The sequence below is a fragment of the Arabidopsis lyrata genome (assembly GCF_000004255.2).
Source record: "Arabidopsis lyrata subsp. lyrata unplaced genomic scaffold ARALYscaffold_2, whole genome shotgun sequence".
Lineage (NCBI taxonomy): Eukaryota > Viridiplantae > Streptophyta > Magnoliopsida > Brassicales > Brassicaceae > Arabidopsis > Arabidopsis lyrata.
Genome location: NW_003302554.1, coordinates 15,620,677 through 15,641,030, shown reverse-complemented (window position 1 = coordinate 15,641,030; position 20,354 = coordinate 15,620,677). Strand labels below are relative to the sequence as shown.

General features: G+C 40.9%; 4 protein-coding genes across 4 annotated transcripts; all 4 read right to left on the bottom strand.

Annotated features, from left to right (window-relative positions):
- Positions 1-450: 450 nt before the first annotated feature.
- LOC9323525 (TMV resistance protein N) lies at positions 451-1,987 on the bottom strand. The gene is made up of 2 exons (XM_002887415.2): positions 1,447-1,987; positions 451-1,344 (listed from the first exon to the last, which is right to left on the bottom strand). Exons 1-2 carry the CDS (start codon positions 1,908-1,910, stop codon positions 672-674), a joined length of 1,137 nt encoding a protein of 378 aa, XP_002887461.1. The 5' UTR covers positions 1,911-1,987; the 3' UTR covers positions 451-671.
- A 2,386-nt stretch (positions 1,988-4,373) lies between these two features.
- Positions 4,374-7,261, bottom strand: LOC110231116. The gene is made up of 2 exons (XM_021035997.1): positions 7,109-7,261; positions 4,374-6,760 (listed from the first exon to the last, which is right to left on the bottom strand). The coding sequence occupies exon 2, from the start codon at positions 6,756-6,758 to the stop codon at positions 5,229-5,231; it is 1,530 nt and encodes a 509-aa protein (XP_020891656.1). The 5' UTR covers positions 6,759-6,760; positions 7,109-7,261; the 3' UTR covers positions 4,374-5,228.
- An 8,998-nt stretch (positions 7,262-16,259) lies between these two features.
- LOC9323524 (TMV resistance protein N) lies at positions 16,260-17,707 on the bottom strand. Its single transcript, XM_002887414.2, has 2 exons — positions 17,185-17,707; positions 16,260-17,096 (listed from the first exon to the last, which is right to left on the bottom strand). The coding sequence occupies exons 1-2, from the start codon at positions 17,640-17,642 to the stop codon at positions 16,415-16,417; spliced, it is 1,140 nt and encodes a 379-aa protein (XP_002887460.1). The 5' UTR covers positions 17,643-17,707; the 3' UTR covers positions 16,260-16,414.
- Positions 17,708-18,960: 1,253 nt separating this feature from the next.
- LOC9323523 (isopentenyl-diphosphate Delta-isomerase II, chloroplastic) lies at positions 18,961-20,244 on the bottom strand. The gene is made up of 2 exons (XM_021035618.1): positions 19,969-20,244; positions 18,961-19,178 (listed from the first exon to the last, which is right to left on the bottom strand). Exons 1-2 carry the CDS (start codon positions 20,154-20,156, stop codon positions 19,118-19,120), a joined length of 249 nt encoding a protein of 82 aa, XP_020891277.1. The 5' UTR covers positions 20,157-20,244; the 3' UTR covers positions 18,961-19,117.
- Between the last annotated feature and the right edge of the window lie 110 nt (positions 20,245-20,354).

Sequence of the window (20,354 nt, the reverse complement as noted above, 5' to 3'; positions counted from 1 at the left end):
TTTCCACCAAAAATCAGCCATTGTTGATTCAATTTGTTGGCACACTGTTTTTGGGAGCTTGAAGCAAGTCATTGTGTATGTTGGGAGGGCCATAGCGACCGCTTTAAGGAGAACTTCCTTACCCCCAGGAGAAAGGAAGTTTGATTGCCATCCATCCACCTTCTTCCCTAATCTTTCTTTGATACATCGTAATGTGGAGACTTTAGATCCGAACTTTGAGCTATGATCATTATTCTTTTTTCCTTGGGAAAAAAGCAAAATCAAGGAATGAAAGTTAGGCAATTTAGATCTGCTCTACAAGTTTGTTGGGCATATGGAAACATCAAAACCCAAAGGAAATTTGTATATTATTTGTCCATTCAAGAATCATATTCAAAAATACACAAGAGACACCCACTCCTAAAAAACACAAAAACATTCATATTTCAAAGCCACGTTTTAACATTCTTCTTTTTTCACAACTTCCTTAGATTAATTAAACCGAAGATACAAAAGCACAATTAAGCACGAAACTCTTTGCCAAAGAGCTCGCTTCTACACGATTAGAAAGGAAAACAAGGTAATAAAAGGATTGGATGGCAACCGGAAGCTTCTTTGGGGAGGCTTCAAACTTGATCAAAACGTAATGCCTAATTGGGATTTAGCTTTAAAATTGATTATAACACTTTCCCCTAACTAGATCTACCACTTATACAACCAAACCATTTCGTGGCAAGATTTGTTGCCCTGTAGTAAACCAACTGTAACGCAGCAGAAATGTCTCTCTTTTTAAAGGCGAATGTTCGGATGAGTTCACAAACTTTCTGGAATCTCAAAAGCTCTACTTCATAAACAAGCTTTATACCAGCAGAAACAAACAGCTGCTTGTCTTGTGTGGTAATAATAACAACACTCCCCGGACCAAAAGAGTTGAAGTCCTCTGCAAGAGCATCTAACTGTTCAAGCTTATTGACATCATCAGCCACAAGCAGAACCTTTTGGTTCTTGAGATTCTGTTTACTCACGTATTCTCCTTGAATCCTTATCAGAAACTCTTCGTGTAGATGCGACAAGTGGCGACCATGTGAAATCCTTTTCACGCTTCCCAAGAAACAATGGCTTTCAAAGTGTTGACAGATTTCCTGATAAACATATTTAGCTAAAGCCGATCTACCATTGTACCCTCTTGCCCAAATCCCAACCACTCTCAAACCTTTGTTGGAATTCAAATCCAATTTTCGGTTAAGAGCCTTCATGTGTGTATCAATCCCAACTAGGTTACTCCCATTGCTTATTGTTGTTACAACCATCAGCTTTTTTGATATCTTGTCAGCAATTTCGTCGACCAGCTTCGATTCGTCCTCACTACAGAGAGAAAACAAAATAAAAATCGAAACTTTAGTAACCATTCATATCAAATCCAACAATAAAAATCCAATCTTTATCATCAAAGTAACGAAATTTCACCATTTCAATGAACAATCGCCGGAGATACTCGCCAAACTGGTCAATGCTCGTCTCCATGAAGCTACTTTATCAAGATCTTCTTCTCTAGCCTCGTGCTTCTTAAACTGTTCAGCGACATCTCCGCTCTGTCTCCTCAAATGACACGGATCCACGCCATAGAAGATAGGCATCACAGTGATCGAACCCTTGTTTTCGAAATCCATGATCTTCACGAGCTCATCGAGACACCAAGGAGACGCAGCGTAATTCACAGAGACAACAACGACGGCGAATTTCGACTCCTCGATGGCGCGTTTGAGCTCCGGCGAAATCCTCCGGCCATTCTCAAGCTCCTTGTCGTCTTTGAAGGTACGAATGTTTCTTCGAACCAATTCTTTGTAGAGAAAACTGATGAAGTTGCGACGAGTGTCGAGTCCTCTGAAACTCAGAAAGACATCGTACTTCGTCGCAGTAGCAGAAGACATTTTGATTTTGTGTTCTCTTAATGATTTAATAGAACTAAATAACTCAAGGAGATTTATAGGCACTATCGCTAGAGGAGTTGAAGTAAGACTCGTCCTAGTGTCTATTTCCTGGCATTTTCTTTTTTTGTTTGTCAGCTTCTGTTTCACTAAACTACTCAGAAAGAGGGGTTTGTAAAAAAGAGAAAAAGATTAGCAGCCAAAATAGGAAACTGAGCATGAATAAAATAATATTAACGAACAAAGTTGTCATCTATAATCCTCTTACTTTTCTGGTGAATTGGCATTTATATACTGGTTTTGGTTGGAAGTCTAATTTGATTGGTTGAGATTGAACTGTTTGTTTTTTTTTTTTTTTTAAAGAATGTTAAATTTGTATTCATCAAAAAACTTTGGTTACATCAAATGAGTCCATTTGTCAAAAACAATTGCTTAAAACCAGAAGAAAAGAGTTATGTACGAGTGTCAAACCAAACCCGAAGACTGTCTTCTATTGGTTGAACCGGAGATCAACCGAGATCGACGGTCGAGATGAGAAGCCCAAGAATAAGGAAATCATGAAGATTAAGAAGGATGTAGAAGATTGATTGCTCGAGTAATTACTCAATACACTTAACCGTTAAGCAGTATATTCGAGGTCGATCCACAAGGACCAAAGATACTCTAAGGATTTCCGAGACTTGTTCTTAGCTAAAACTAAAAAGATTGCTTGTTCGGGTTTTCAGTTTGTAAAATAAAAATGCAAATTAATTAAACGATTTAACTTCAAGATTTAAAGACATTGGACGTTAGGGTATTTCAGAGATCAACGAACAATGGAAACATGAGACAAGGAATTCAACAATTACGACCCGTTCTTGAACATGAACACATTTAGACCAATTCCCTTTCAAGACATTAATCACTAAATTTGACTATTCGATTACTAAACTTTCGCATGCAATTTCCTAGTCAAATTCGCATTACCAAACAAGTTCATTAAGTTCACAATGCGTCCTAACGTCAACTTTCGTTGGCTAGAAATACATTGCTCAATTCACATTCTTTCAGGCATTCTATCGAACACTTTTGATGCATAGAAAAACCTAGGTTCTACAACAGGGTGATCAATCCTATTCTAGCATTAAGAACATGTGAATCAAAGAACCTAAAGAATGAAATTCCTAATAACAATCAATCCATTAATCCATTGAATCTCCTAATTAGAACCCTAAATCCCAATTAAAAAACTACTCACACATAACAACAGAAACAAGAGAAATAGATTGAAAAGAAAGCATAATTGAATTGATAAATAAGAAATAAGGGTTTAGAAATCTTCTCCAAAGTGTCAAAGAGGATGAATCTCTAGAATCCCAAAAAGCTTACAAAGAGAAGTCTCAAAAGTTGCAGAGAAAAGAACGTAAAAAGAAAATTAGGTTTCTGGGGTTTTTATACCCAAGTACAAAAAAGAAAGACAAAACCCGGTTTAGGAAAACCGTCTCGGGGCGTCGAGGCTCGGATCGATCGATCCCATGGGTGGATCGATCGATCCAGATATGCTGAATCAATTGGTCTTGGACGGATGAGGTTGGATCGATCGATCCCATGGGTGGATCGATCGATCCAGAAATGCTGAATCAATTGGTCTTGGACGAATGAGGTTGGATCGATCGATCTCGAGCGACTGGAACTTTTGGCTTCATCGTCACAATTGGGATCGATCGATCCACGCCTTGGATCGATCGATCCCCAGCTCCTGGTGATCTCTTGTACCGTTTCTCCATTGTTTTAGCTCCGAATAGGCTCAATCATGCACAAGATGCTCCGAATCCAGCTCGAGCACCTATAGCCTGCAAAGGACTCAAGACACAACCGAAAAGGCGCAAAAGACGGACTTTGACACGATAGATGACTCAAAACATGGACTAAACCAAGACTCGAAACCGTTAAAAACGCAACACATCACTCCCCCCGACTTAAATCTTTGCTTGTCCTCAAGGAAAGCAGAAATCCTTATCAAGAGAAGAGGTTTGAAAACACGAGAACTCACATTTTCTTCGGGATCATGTTCTATCAATTGCCTGCAAACCACTATCACACAACTCATCAAACCGTACTAGACTGTACTTCGCCATAACCGTAGCAACAAAATTAAGTCCCGAGATCTAAAAGAACTTTCAGAGTCAGATAACTTAACCTTTTAACATTCATTAGCAGTGGCGTGTATTCTCACAAAGGGGATATCGAACACGCTATGGGCTTGGTAAAAAGGGCTAATATATGGTGGCTCAAAGTGTTTCGGGTTCTCGAACAGTATAAACGGATGCATGACATTATGCGAAATCACAGTGAGACACAGACCAACTAGGAGGTACATAGCTTCCCTTAAGCTCGGATCAAATCAACCAACACACTACCCCCAATCAAATCAAAGTGTACCCTTGATGCTTATCAATATAACCAATAATAACTCGACATTTCCGGTTTTTTTTTTTTTTTTTTTTTTTTTTTTTTTTTTTTTTTATATATATAGAAGCGGGGGAGTGGAACCGGTGTCTCACAAAAATCTGCATCAAGAACAATCGCAAACAGCAGCATATACCCATGAATATAACCTCTAAACCACAATGGCTCAATCTCATCACATATCGACAACCAGTAAACTACAACTCACTATCCTAACAAAAGGAAAGCTATGTCGGTCCGTATACTCCGTAGTTTTCGCACATGGATGCATATCATGATGATCATATAAGAATGCATGAGGTTTCAAACAATGGGTGGGGAAACAGGTGCGGTACTAGACTAAAAATGAGTCTAGCCATTCAGAGTTAGCAAAGAGTGGTAAAAATGATGCGAACAAAACTCTGAATGTATGATCCATTACATGATTCTCAAGCCCCTAAGTGAGATAAATTAAGTCCAGATTAAGTTCAAGTATATAAGATTAAGCTCAATTCATCCAAAATTCAAAGAGATAGGGACTACTATAAAGTGATCAAGTGATGGATTTTCCTGAACTTCCAAGTTATCGAATAGTGCTAAAATGGTCCCAAAGGCAATTAAATCAAACATGGTGCAATTCCCTAAGAAAAGATCATAGTTCTCAGACAACATTTTGACTCAATAAAAGACACGATTTTGACTCGATAAAACAGACTCGATGACTCAAAAGAAAAACATCAAAAATGCAAACTAGATTAGTAGACAAGTGGCAGCCTCCCCCCGACTTGCTTCACACCGACTCGGCGTGAAAACAGTTCAAAGAAAAGATGCCACACGGACGCAAGAAAATAAAAATGGTATATAACAAGGGAAAAGGGTGAGTTACTGTAGTACTCAACGGTGGTGGGTGGGGCTCTCGCTAGAGCTCTGCTCCCCTGGCTGTCTCCTGCTCCTGCCTAAGCGTGTGTCTGGAGAATGCTCTTGTGAACGCCGCGAAGTCGAAGCTCTACTCTGTCCAGCAGCAGGGATCAACCTCTCAGCATGCCGATCCTCGGTGGCCTTAGACCGGTTCTCTCGGTCTCCATCATCTGATCCTTCTCCGCGAGTACACACACAAGGCCTGATCCTGGATATGGCTCTCCACATCCTGTGCATCATGCTGTTGTTCCTCTTCGTCGATGCTATCATCCATGCCATCTGCTGGGAGATGTCGTTACTTGCAGGTGGTGGTGAAAGGCGGAACTGTCCTGGATCCTCTGGAAGCAACAAGTACGGTTGGGCATGCGACGGAGGCGCCTGATCATCTAAGTCCTCCTGAATCTCATCCTCTTCGACAAAATGCTCATCTGTAGGTGGAGCCTGTGCGTGACTACGACGTCTAGGTATGGTCCCGGAAGGATCAGGAATCAAATACTGCTCATCAAGTGCGAACTCCAAATTATCAAGAGAAACAAGGGAGGTGATATGCCGGTTGGGTAGCTTGCAGAAGCAAGAAGAACCATCCCTACCCGTGAATACATACACCCTACCCTTTTTGAGGTAGGTAGTATTGTACAGATGTTGAATATCCATACACTCTTGTTTATAGTCATACGCAACTTTGGAGAGGTCTAACCTGCAGCCGAGAAACAATGGAGTGAGTGTAGTACCAGCTAAGATGTTTTTCGCGGCGGATTTGGGGACAAAAGTTTTCATCTTTACTAACACGTCACACAGAATTGCAGCTACATTAGCGTCAGGTGCTGGGAAATCAGTATAGTCTTCTAACAGATGCTTGACGCCATAGAAAAGCATTGACAACTCAGTCTCTGTCACTGATGCGATCACGGGTTTGAAGTACAACACACTACTGATGATCTTTGCGACATATCGCACAACCGGACTCCGGATAAGAGTAATTTTCGCCTTACGCGACTGGTAGGGTCCCACAGCAATCTTGTTCCAGAAGTCATTAGCAACCTCAGAAGATAATTTCGGGAATGTAACGGATTCGCCCTTGGTGAACCCATACATGTCGCAGATCTCGAACAAAGTCTTGCTATAATGCTGTTTGTTGAGGAAGAATGTGAGTGTTCCTTCACTTGCTGTTGGTTTCTGCGGGTTCTGGTATGTGAGGCGACAAGTAGCTATGAATTCCGTCACAAGCTTAGTGTACACACGATGCTCAACTCTCCACAATCTCCCCATGCCGAGCGTTTGAAACACCGTCGTAACATCCTCAAGCAAACCGAGCATATCGAGCGTTATTTTGGAAGCGACTCGTGTTGGTAAAACAGGAACATTTTTCAAAATTGCCATGAACTTGGTGTCCTCTTTGTCCCATACGCCCGTAACAGGACGCTTATTCGGATCTTCTTTCTGTGGAGCTTTGGAAGTGCCCGTGCGTGGTCTAGAAGTTCCTGCAACCTCGTTTGTTCGTCCCATATCTAGCAAAAGAGACAAAGGTAAATCAAGAAATCACTCAAAAACAAATCAAAGAGCTTAATCATTGTATTTTAGTTACTAGAACTAAACAATGCATCGTAACCTATCAAGTTTAAAGCTCTTAAAATCGTTTATCTACAAAATTCAACCATGGCCGTCTTTATCAAAGAGAGAAAAATCCAATCTTCAATTTAAGCCCTAATCCAGCAATTAAAGGCATAAAAAGGTTTCCTAAACCATCCTAGACAAGAATCTAGCATCAAACAATCCAAAAACAGCATGAAATTCAAGGAATTAGTGATTCTTCACCTTTGAAGACGGAACCAAAAAGAGGAATTTCGAGCTCGTACCTTTGCAGATCGAAGAAACCAACACTAGAAACAGAAAGAGGGCGAAAAACCGAGTGGAATGGACACCAAAAACGTTGAAATCGATCAAGAATTGAGAAAGTTATGAATTGGGGATTTTGTGTTCTTGAAACCTCTCAAAAACGAAGAAGAAGAAGTGTGTGGCTCGTGAATGAGAAGGGGGAGCTCGATCCCGTGGTTAGGCTAGGTCGATCCGGTTATGACCGGTTCAATTCAAGTCGAGATCGGTTTAATTCCGGTTTATCCAAATTTTAAAAAAAAATTATCGACCTTACCTTGGGATCGATCGATCTGGTGGTGGGATCGATCGATCCCCAGCCTCTGGTGACTTTGTGCAGGCGACGTCCAACATCTGGATCGATCGATCCACTTCTGGGATCGATCGATCTACATCTTCTGGAATCCTGGTTATGCAACGTGGAGGTCCTGCACTCAAAGTCAAACTCACAAGCAACATCAAATACCGAGACTGTATCGATGCAACAGCTGGATCGATAAGTCCGATCTCCACAGCGGAGTGAATCAAGTCAAAACGAAAAGAAGAACGAAAATGAAAAATTGAAAACAAAGTATGTACAATACCTAGTGGGTTGCCTCCCACGAAGCGCTTGCTTAAGGTCGTTAGCTTGACCTCAATGAGTTCTTACGCTTGAGCTGGGTCCGTGAGAGAGACCGTAGTGCTCTCTTCAGGAATTGAGTTCGCGAGATAAGGCTTCATCCTTTGACTGTTTGTGGAAAACGGTTTCCCATCATTATCCAAAAGTATCGCTGAACCATTTGATCTCATCTCCTTTATAACGAAAGGACCCGACCACCTTGATCGGAGTTTTCCAGGGAAGAGCTTAAGCCTAGAGTTGAAAAGGAGTACCTTATCACCTTCCGTGAACTGCTTCAAGATGATCTTCTTGTCATGTATTGCTTTGGTTCTCTCTTTGTAGATCCGGGAACTCTCGTAAGCATTCAAACGGATCTCGTCTAACTCATTGAGTTGAACCAAACGCCGTTCCGCAGCTGGCTTGATGTCGAAGTTCATCAACTTTGTAGCCCATAGTGCTTTATACTCTAGCTCAACCGGTAGATGGCAAGACTTCCCGTAGATTAGGTTGAACGGTGTGGTTCCAATTGGAGTCTTGTAGGCGGTTCTGTATGCCCAAAGAGCATCATCTAGCCTCGCAGCCCAATCCTTTCTAGACTTACCTACAGTCTTCTCCAAGATTCCCTTAATCTCTCGGTTAGAAAGCTCAACTTGGCCACATGTTTGAGGATGATATGGTGTGGCTACCTTGTGCTTAACACCGTGCTTCGCCAACAAGTTCGCAAAAACTTTATTGATGAAGTGCTTTCCACCATCGCTAATCACCACTCTCGGGACTCCGAATCTCGGAAATATGATCTTCTTAAACATCTTGAGGACCACCGCAGCATCATTCTTCGGACTCGCTATAGCCTCAACCCACTTAGAAACGTAGTCCACAGCTACCAAGATGTATTCATTCCCATAAGAGGATGGGAAAGGACCCATGAAGTCAATTCCCCACACATCGAACACTTCAACTTCGAGAATGAAATTCTGAGGCATCTCATTCCTCTTGCTTATACTCCCCTTGCGCTGGCAAGCATCACATCTCGCAACAAACTCATGAGCATCTTTGAACAGGCTAGGCCACCAAAAACCAGCTTGGAGAACCTTTGTAGCAGTCTTGAAAGAAGCAAAGTGGCCTGCATAATCTGAAGCGTGGCAACTATGGAGGATACCAGCAACTTCACTCTCGGGAATGCATCTTCTGAAAAGATTATCAGCACACTTCTTATACAAGTAAGGCTCATCCCAGTAATAACGCTGCACGTCTTTCAAGAACTTCTTTTTAGCGTAACCTGTAAAATCGGGAGGTGGAACATCGCAAGACAAGTAATTAGCGAAATCAGCATACCAAGGCAAATTGCCTTCCCCAGTGTGTAACGTCATAAGCTCAAGAGCGTTGACGCGTGCTCTCTCCATCTCACTAATGTAGCGGTCTGCGATTAAAGCAAGCTCTTCACCTGGAAGAGCGTCTCTCATTGGAATATCTTCCTCAACTCTCAATCTAGACAAGTTATCCACAACACCATTCTCAATACCTTTCTTGTCTTTAATCTCCAAGTCAAACTCCTGCAACAGAAGTATCCATCTCAATAGTCTCGGCTTGGCATCTTTCTTAGACAGCAGGTATCTCAATGCAGCATGATCCGTGTGAACAATAACCTTAGACCCAACCAGATAGGATCTAAACTTCTCAAAAGTAAACACGATCGCGAGGAGTTCTTTTTCTGTTGTTGCATAATTCACCTGTGCTCCATCAAGAGTGCGACTAGCATAGTAGATAACATGCAACTTCTTATCTTTCCGCTGTCCCAGAACAGCACCCACAGCGTAGTCACTGGCATCACACATTACCTCAAAAGGTAGCTCCCAATCAGGTGGCTGAACAATAGGAGCACTCACCAAAGAGTTCTTGATTAACGTGAATGCCTGCAAACAACTCTCATCAAACTCAAACTTCTGTTCCTTGCAGAGTAACTGTGTGAGCGGTCTAGCAATCTTGGAGAAGTCCTTGATGAACCGCCTGTAGAAACCAGCATGTCCCAGAAAACTCCTGATTCCTTTCACAGAATTCGGCGGCTGCATACTCATCATCACCTCAATCTTGGCTTTGTCAACCTCAATACCCTTCTCCGAAATCTTGTGCCCAAGTACAATGCCATCCCTCACCATAAAGTGACATTTCTCCCAGTTTAAAACCAAGTGTTTGTCCTCGCAGCGCTGAAGTACCCTGCACAAGTTAGACAAACAAGTAGCGAAAGACGTGCCATGCACAGAAAAATCATCCATAAAAACCTCCATAAAATCCTCAATCATATCACTAAAGATAGACATCATGCAACGTTGAAACGTGGCAGGGGCATTACATAAACCAAAGGGCATCCTACGATAAGCAAATGTACCATAGGGACAAGTAAAGGTGGTTTTCTCTTGATCATCGGGATGAATCGGGATTTGAAAGAATCCCGAGTACCCGTCAAGAAAGCAGTAATAAGGATGGTTTGACAGTCTTTCAAGCATTTGGTCAATGAAGGGTAGTGGGAAATGGTCCTTACGGGTGGCAGAGTTAAGTTTTCGGTAATCAATGCACATTCGGTGTCCTGTGACAGTTCTTGTTGGGATTAATTCATTCTTTTCGTTTTTAATCATAGTGACACCACCCTTCTTAGGCACAACATGGACCGGGCTCACCCAAGTACTATCAGAGATAGGATAGATGATACCCGCATCTAGAAGTTTCATTATCTCTTTCTTTACAACATCTCGAAGATTCGGGTTTAACCGTCTCTGATGTTCTACAGAAGTCATTGATTCATCCTCTAGATATATCCTGTGCATACATAAAGTTGGAGAGATGCCTGTGATATCATCAAGAGAGTAGCCCAAGGCTTTTCTGTACTTTCTCAACTCACATAACAACAGGGCGCTCTCCACATTGTTCAGCTCAGCATTAATTATCACAGGGTATGTGGAGTTAGGACCAAGAAACGCGTACCTTAGCCCGGCAGGAAGTGGTTTGAGTTCAATTTTTGGAGCTTTCAGCTCGCTCCAAACATCGCAGTCCTCTGTAGTAGAAACAACCATAGCTCTCTCTACCTCATTCTCTGTAAACTCAGCGACTGCTACCACTTTTGTCATTGGTGAACTAGAATCCAGCATCCTAGCAAACCCAGTAGTTGCCTCTCCAAGGTACCCAAACTCACTCTCTTCCGTAATCAAGGCAATCTGAAGAGGATCCTCGGTGTTCAACTCTTCTAAGAGCTCATCAGCTAGCTCATCCATGATGTCTACCCAAAATGTCTGACCCTCAATGGTGGGTTTAGACATCACTCTCTCCATGTTAAACTCCTGAACAATATCACCAATTTGCAGCTTGATCTTACTTCTCCTCACATCTATCAATGCACCTGCAGTATTCAGGAATGGTCTACCAAGAATGAGCGGATCTCTTGGCTCATCGTCAAGCTCAATGATGACAAAGTCGGTCGGGATATGGAAGTTCCCAACGCGAATGTACACATCCTCAGCTACTCCAACAGGAAATCGAACAGAACGATCCGCAAGTATCAACGACATCTTCGTTGGAGTGAATTTGGTGATACCAAGCTTCTTAGAGACTGAAAGAGGCATCAAGCTCACTCCTGCTCCCAAATCGCAGAGACATCTACCGAAAGAAAATTCTCTAATCGTACCAGGCAACACAAAACTACCTGGATCCTCTCTCTTCACAGGTACAATGTTCTGGAGAATGGCACTACACTCATGACTTATTAATACAGCTCCTTCTTCAAGAGTCCTCTTGTTAGTCAAAATGTCCTTCAGATGTTTCCTGTAGACCGGGGCATTCTGGACTAACTCGAGAAATGGAAGTCTAACGTGAAGTTGTTTCATGATCTCATCACACTGAGCATACTCTTTTTCTCTCTGAATCTTCCTCAAGCGGCCCGGAAATGGTAGCTTAGGCACATAAGGTGGTGGTACAACTTTCTCAACCTGCTCCTTCTCAGGGACTGTTTTCTCAGCTTCAACTTTCTCAACCAATGGCTCATCATCCGACTTCTTCTCAACATCATCCTTTCCCGAGTCATCAGAAATGGCCTTAGCCTTTTCCTTCTTCAGGATTGGGTTGAGCTCTTTGCCACTCCTCAGTGAGATAGCATTAACATACTCCTTACCATTGTTGTAGTCTTTCGGGTTCGTGATCGGCTTTCCAGGAAGAACCCCCATTGGTCTTGTAGATGCAGAAGCTGTTTGAGCTACTTGATTCTCAAGTGTCTTAACATGTGAAGCTAGTGACTCGAATTTCCCATGAAGATCACTGTACATGCTATCAACCTTGACATTAATATCTGCAGCGTTCTTTTTCTGTCCCTCAAGAATTTGCTGCATCATGAGCTTCATCTCATTGTCTCCTGAAGAAGATGCAGAATTATTACCTGTAGGTGCTTGGTAACTTCCCTGGAAGTTGTTAAACTGAGATTTCTGCTGGAAACCTCCCTGATTGTACCCATTGCCCTGCATCTGTGGCTTAGGTACAAACACCTTATTGTTGAAATTTCCCTGTCCAGGTACAAAAGGCTTGGACTGAAATTGCTGACCTTGTGATCCCGTCTGCGCTGGGTATACCTGATCCTGCGGATTCTCTACATTGGTACTCCTGTAGGAAAGGTTAGGGTGGTTCCTGTAGTTCTGATTGAATCCCCTGTTCTGGTAATTGCCCTGACCGTTGATGTAGTTTAACTCAGCCTGAACATCCTCTGAACCGTCCCCGACGAACTCTTGATACACCTGAGCTTCACCACTATCGTCACAGAAATTAACAACCCGCTGATCTCTCTTGAGGAGTTGCTCTACCTTAGCTGTCAACTCAGCAATCTGTTTCGACTCTCCTCCTCCACCTTTGTTCGACCTGTCATAGTCAACATTGTGGTTACTGTTGCTGGTTGCCAAATTCTCAATAAGCTCTGTAGCTTCATCCTCAGTCTTGGTCATGAAATCCCCATTACTAGCAGTATCCAAAGCCATCTTGTAGTCCTTATCGACTCCCCTGTAGAAAGTATTGATCAAAGTGGCATATGGAAACCCGTGATGAGGGCATTCTCTGTAGTAGTCTTTGAACCGCTCCCAAGCATCATGGAACGATTCTGTACCATGCTGCTGAAAAGAAGAGATCTTGTTCCTCAGAATGGCTGTCCTAGACTGTGTAAAATACTGTGACAGAAATGCAGCCTTGTAGTCTTCCCAGCTTCTTAAATTCTCAGTGTCCAAAGACTTCAACCAGCGATGGGCTTTGTCAGCCAAGGAGAAGGTGAAAAGTCTGCATTTGATGATATCATCAGGTACTCCATTCATTCTTGTTGTACTGCATATATCCTCGAAGTTATCCAAGTGGTAGACTGGATTCTCTGAGGTGAGACCATGGAACTGATTCTGCTTCACCAAAGATAGCAACCCTGTCTTGATCTCAAAATCATTCCTATTGATTGGCAGCTGTTGGTTCCTGTCTCGAAAATGCACAACATTAGGAGCATCATGATCTCTCAAAGTCTGTCGAGCAGGCACGGGCCTAGCATTTGCTACAGCTACACGGGCGGCATTAGCAGCAGCATCACGTTCACCAGCAGCAGGAGCATTATTGTTTCTAGGCGGTGGAGGATCCTGAAACACTCCTTGATGATCACCTCCAAGTGGAAGTTCATCCCTATTCTGAAGATTTCCTGCAGCATCAAATTCAGCCATTTCAGCTTCTCTCTGCTCGGCTATCTTCTTCTTTTTCTTATTCGCTCTTTCAAATTTTCCGATATCCTCTTGGTAATCCGCTAGATGTGACGAGCCTTGGCTGCGGGTCATACACCTGAAAACACCAAAGAGAAAACGAAAACGAAAATTAGTAGCAGAAAATAAAAAATGCTTTAGACTAAAAGCTAATCCTAAATCCTTAGGTAACGCAATTGGTCCCCGGCAACGGCGCCAACTTGATTGCTCGAGTAATTACTCAATACACTTAACCGTTAAGCAGTATATTCGAGGTCGATCCACAAGGACCAAAGATACTCTAAGGATTTCCGAGACTTGTTCTTAGCTAAAACTAAAAAGATTGCTTGTTCGGGTTTTCAGTTTGTAAAATAAAAATGCAAATTAATTAAACGATTTAACTTCAAGATTTAAAGACATTGGGCGTTAGGGTATTTCAGAGATCAACGAACAATGGAAACATGAGACAAGGAATTCAACAATTACGACCCGTTCTTGAACATGAACACATTTAGACCAATTCCCTTTCAAGACATTAATCACTAAATTTGACTATTCGATTACTAAACTTTCGCATGCAATTTCCTAGTCAAATTCGCATTACCAAACAAGTTCATTAAGTTCACAATGCGTCCTAACGTCAACTTTCGTTGGCTAGAAATACATTGCTCAATTCACATTCTTTCAGGCATTCTATCGAATACTTTTGATGCATAGAAAAACCTAGGTTCTACAACAGGGTGATCAATCCTATTCTAGCATTAAGAACATGTGAATCAAAGAACCTAAAGAATGAAATTCCTAATAACAATCAATCCATTAATCCATTGAATCTCCTAATTAGAACCCTAAATCCCAATTAAAAAACTACTCACACATAACAACAGAAACAAGAGAAATAGATTGAAAAGAAAGCATAATTGAATTGATAAATAAGAAATAAGGGTTTAGAAATCTTCTCCAAAGTGTCAAAGAGGATGAATCTCTAGAATCCCAAAAAGCTTACAAAGAGAAGTCTCAAAAGTTGCAGAGAAAAGAACGTAAAAAGAAAATTAGGTTTCTGCGGTTTTTATATCCAAGTACAAAAAAGAAAGACAAAACCCGGTTTAGGAAAACCGTCTCGGGGCGTCGAGGCTCGGATCGATCGATCTCATGGGTGGATCGATCGATCCAGATATGCTGAATCAATTGGTCTTGGACGGATGAGGTTGGATCGATCGATCCCATGGGTGGATCGATCGATCCAGAAATGCTGAATCAATTGGTCTTGGACGAATGAGGTTGGATCGATCGATCCCCTCCTGGGATCGATCGATCTCGAGCGACTGGAACTTTTGGCTTCATCGTCACAATTGGGATCGATCGATCCACGCCTTGGATCGATCGATCCCCAGCTCCTGGTGATCTCTTGTACCGTTTCTCCATTGTTTTAGCTCCGAATAGGCTCAATCATGCACAAGATGCTCCGAATCCAGCTCGAGCACCTATAGCCTGCAAAGGACTCAAGACACAACCGAAAAGGCGCAAAAGACGGACTTTGACACGATAGATGACTCAAAACATGAACTAAACCAAGACTCGAAACCGTTAAAAACGCAACACATCAAAGATTATCATATATTAGTTTGGAATATTTACATTTATCTCTAAAGTATATTTTACATTTATCTTTATTTTAATTTAGGAAATTAAGTTTAGTCTTTCTCTATATATATCGATGTATTTTAGAACATGAATCTTATGAGAGTCTAATTATAATTCTTTCTAAACACTTTTTGTATTCTTACTCTCATCAATTTATCATGGTATCAGAGCCTTGATCCTATTTATATGGGTTAAGGTTTTCTTTGCTTCCGCAACTATGAAAAAAAAAAAAAAAATGTTGATTCGAGATTCGTCTCTTTGATTTACTACTTTTCATCTTTGGAAAATCAAACATGCTCCTTTGATTTCAATTTCTGTTTACTTTTGGTGTATCGAGAAAAAAAAAAAGAAGAAGAATGGAGACGACGTGATATTGTATACGTTGTTGGTTTGGTCAAGTTATTGGTCACGATTGATGTTTTTTTTTTTTTTTTTCTATTGACTAGCATACTTGCTAGTACCTTGGAGAAAAAGATATCTTAAGTCACGTGATTATATATGGTGATGCCGTATTGATGAACACCTCCGATGATTGCTTATGGTGATGGTGATGAAACTACTCCAACGATGCTGTGGAGTTGATGACTAGGACTCCAATAGATACGATGCTGATCCGGTGGTGATGAATTTGAATATAACACAAGTTTCTTTATGAACAAAAGGTTCGAAGAGCGACCAAGACTTGTGATTTAAAACCGATGGAGATACATAACTACGATGGTGATGTATTTTTCCATGTGGTTCTCCATTAACTACGAACATGATGGTGACCACAACTTTGACCCTACGGCCGGGTATACACGCCGTTGATGACCCCACGACCAGGTATAAACGTCAATGACCTAACGGCTGGGTTTTGTAGCCGCTTTGACCCTACGACCGGGTATAAACGTCGATGATGACCCGATGGCCGGGTATAAAGCCGCTATTTTTAAGATTTGTCCAATCTCACACGTGTTACCACGTATGAGCTTGCCGGGGGGTATTGGTTGAACCGGAGATCAACCGAAATCGACGGTCGAGATGAGAAGCCCAAGAATAAGGAAATCATGAAGATCAAGAAGGATCTAGAAGATTATCATATATTAGTATGGAATATTTACATTTATCTCTAAAGTATATTTTACATTTATAACTATAATACACAGATTTGAATTTTTTTATAAAAAAATTGTATATTATTGAATCCAATGAAGAATGATATTCTCCTACACCCCAAGCAACCCACTCCAAAAAGAAACAAAACAATCTTATCTCTAAGCCACACAGCTTATTAACTTAATGCATATGACTAAGAAGGATTTAACTTATTAAATTTGATCTGTCACTTTCCCATAACCAGATGTACTAAAAAAACATTCCGTGGCAAAATTCGTTGCTCTACACAAAGCCCACTGGAACGCAGCAAAAAAGTCTCTCTTTTTAAAGGCGAATTGTCGTCGGAAGAGTTGACAAACTTTCTGGAATGTCAAATACTCTACTTCGTAGACATCCTTTATACCATAAGAAGTCAACAACTGCTTGTCTTGTGTGGTGATGATAACAACACTCCCCGGACCAAAACTGCTGAAATCCCCTGCAAGAGCTTCTAACTGTTCAAGCTTATCGACGTCGTCTGCCACAAGCAGAACCTTTTGGTTCTTGAGAGTTTGTTTGCTAGGGTTTTCTCTTTGAATATTTTGCAGAAACTCGTGGTGTAGATGCGCTGAGTGTCGACCCTGAGAAACCGTTTTCACGTTTCCCAGAAAACAATGGCTCTCAAACTGTTGACACATGTCCTGATAAACATATTTAGCTAGAGCCGATCTACCTTCGCCTCCTCTTGCCCAAATCCCAACCATTCTCACACCTTTGTTGGAATTCAAATCCAATTTTTTGTTAAGTTCCTTCATGTGTGTATCAATCCCAACTAGGTTCCTCCCATTGCTTATTGTTGCAAAAATCTTCATCTTTTTTGATATCTCGTGAGCGACCAGCTTCGAGTCATCATCCCTACAGAGACAAAAAAAAAAGGAAAGTTTAGCATCGATTCAAATAAGTCTTAACAATAAAAAAAATTCAATCTTTATCAGCAAGTTACCCTGAACAATCGCCGGATAGTTGCGCAAAAGCGGCCAACGCTTGCTTCCATTGAAGCACTTTCTCATGCTTTTCTCTACTCTCATGCTTCTTAAAATGTTCAGCGACAACTCCGGTCTGCCATCTCACATGACCGGCCGGTTCCACGCCGTAGAAGATGGGTATCACGGTGATCGAATCCTTGTTTTCGAAATCCATGATCTTCACGAGCTCTTTGAGACACCAACGAGACGCAGCGTAGTTCTGGGAGACAACAACGACGGCGAATCTCGACTCTTCGATGGCGCGTTTGAGCTCCGGCGAAATCCTCTGGCCATTCTTCAGCTCTTTGTCGTCTTTGAAGGTTCGAATCTTCCTTCGAACCAGTTCTTGGTAGAGAAAGCTGATGAAGTTGCGGCGAGTGTCAAGTCCTCTGAAAGTCAGAAAAACATCGTACTTAGTCGCAGTAGCACAAGACATTTTGATTTCTGATTCTTCTATGAATAACTCTCAAGGATATATATAGCCACTACCACTAGAGGAGTTGACTATAAAGAGTCTTTATGCTGCTAAGTGTGCATTTCCTGGCATTTTCTATTTTTCTGTCAGCTTCTGTTTCACTAAGCTACTCCGAAAGAGGGTAGAGAAAAGATGGGCCGCCAAAATAAGAAAATGAGCATGGATAAAATATTAACGAACAAAAACCATCCTCTTACTTTTCTGGTGTTTTGGCATTTAGTGGTTTTGATTGGTTGAAGATTCAACTGTTTGTTTGATTATCGATCAAACGAATGGTTACAACTGAGTCAACTGTCGACGAGAAAGACGATTGATATGGATAATTTAAAAAACAATTACAAGTTTAAAACGAATAGGTTGCATCTAGTTTATTCGGCTTGACTCACGTACGTTTTCTAAATTAAATCGGGTTATTGGTTTGGCTACTCAGCTTTATAAGATCGCAACAAACTAGTGGTGTCAATGGATGATTTTGTAGTCTTGAAAAACAACAAATTAAATGTGGAGATTTCTACGTGAAATCGGGTTATTGGTTGGCTACTCAGCTTTATAAGAGTGGTGTGATCTATGAAGCAATGTGCAACCTTCAACCAACGAGTTAAAACATAAAGTTTGGAAGCTCAAGACTGAACCAAAAATTAAGGTTTTCCTTTCGAAGATTCTAGTGGAGTTTTACCTCTTATCTTCTGATGCATAACAGTTACAACTCCACTAAATTGGAAACACATTTTCTTAGCATTGTCTGGGCGGTGGAGAGTATGGTTAGCCACATAGTAAACAGAGTTGTCTTTGTTGTGGAGGATGTGGTTCTAGTTGGAGTGGTTAATTGGTCTCAAGCTTGGCCATCTTTTAGGTCTTAGTCATCACATATATTGTCAATGCTGAATTTAATTTTGGAATGGAGAATGGTTGTGGAAACTCTGACATCAAATACATGAGCTTCTCTCATCGCACAAAATGTCACTAAGGGATTCTCGTCTTAATTCTTATGTTGCTTGTAGCTATTCTTTTTGGCTTGCAGGTCTCTTTAGTGATGAGAGATTGTTTTCCTCTTTATAATGGTTTGTTTCTAGTGTATGGATGGGAGAGACTATGAGAGACTCGCTCTTCTCTTTAGAGAGACTCATATAATTTAATATTATTATTTGTTATTTTATTATTTTTGTAGTTGAGAGACTTGCATTGCATATGTTCTTAGAAGGTTCTTTCTTCTTAACCTTAACCTTGAATCTTAGCCTTATTTTAAATTAAAATTTCACTGTTTTGGAGCTAAGAAAAGTTAGAGAAGATCTTAACAAATTACTACTCCAATGGTTAAGAATCAAGGGGTTCTTAAGAAAAAAAAAATTCAAAGTGTTGTAAAACATTGTCTTACAATACAAGTAACAATGAGTAAAACACATTACAAAGGAGAATTTAAAGAATTGCTAGTATCATCATTGAAACAGAGGGGAAGATGTCACAGAGAGAAACAGAGGAGAACAGCCATCAGATGACCTGCAAATTTGAAAAGGTATCAGTATCTTGAACAAGGGAATAGACAGAGATTAAACAGCCCTCCTATCATTTTAGTATGTTCACATTCACGGAGAGACCTAAGACATTTCATGGACACTCAAAGGTGCTAGCTAGATCAACATTAAATCAAATCACCCACGCTATATCAATTCTTGATCCCCCAACTGTAGCTAAGTTCAATGACTTCAGTCATAGGAGAACGATAAACAAGAATGCATCTGCAAGCAAGATTGAAAACGAAGAATCAAATCACTAAATTAAGGTGGAGAGATCGTATAGATTCTTGTACTATGCATCAAGAAACCTAAAAATCTTAGAGGAAACACTTCCATCATAGCAAAAAAATCAATCATTATGATCAGAAAATTGTCTAAAAGGAGAGATACAAAAATATATATCCGAAGAATCTATTGTTGGCCAAAAACCTGTGAACATAGCTAAACATGACTATGTTCCTCCTAAAAACAATGACACCTTTCACAGAAGATACCATAAAAGATGGCCCTAACAAGTACTAAATCCAAAACTCATTTTTTATTACATCAAAGTCGACAAATCAACAGACCCAAGTTCCTAAATCATTGTTAATCGAAAAAACTCCAAATCCAGTTACCTAACTTGGTCAATTTTCTTTCCATTTTCCCAGTGACCCAACGATGAAGACAAACCAGGTTCGTGAATACGACTTAAAAGAAAAATGTAAAATTTTGGCAACACCCAAAAATTGAAATCAAAGTAGAGAGAATAAGAAATCAAAGAAAAGACTTACTCGTCTTCAAACATGAGACGTCTCTGAACAGCATCCTTACCAGCATCTTTAGTATCTGTCATTGCGGTACCAAAGAAAGCACGAAAATTCGGTAACTTTATCGGTGAAATCGATGACAGAGGACGATGTGCAAATCGGAAAGAAGAAGAAGACGAAAGAGCGAGAGATCTGAGGCGGATCAAAAGCATCGGAGAGATTTCGCTGTCGGAGGAGTCGAAGAATAGAGAGACATAGAGAGAGAGTCGACGGAGTCAGAGAAGAAACAAAAACACGGGATTTTGTTTTTTTTCATTTTGTTCATTTCTCAGACAAACCACCACTCGACACGTCATCACTTCTTAACACACCAAAAAAATCTTAGCTTAGATATACTTCTTAGCACTTCT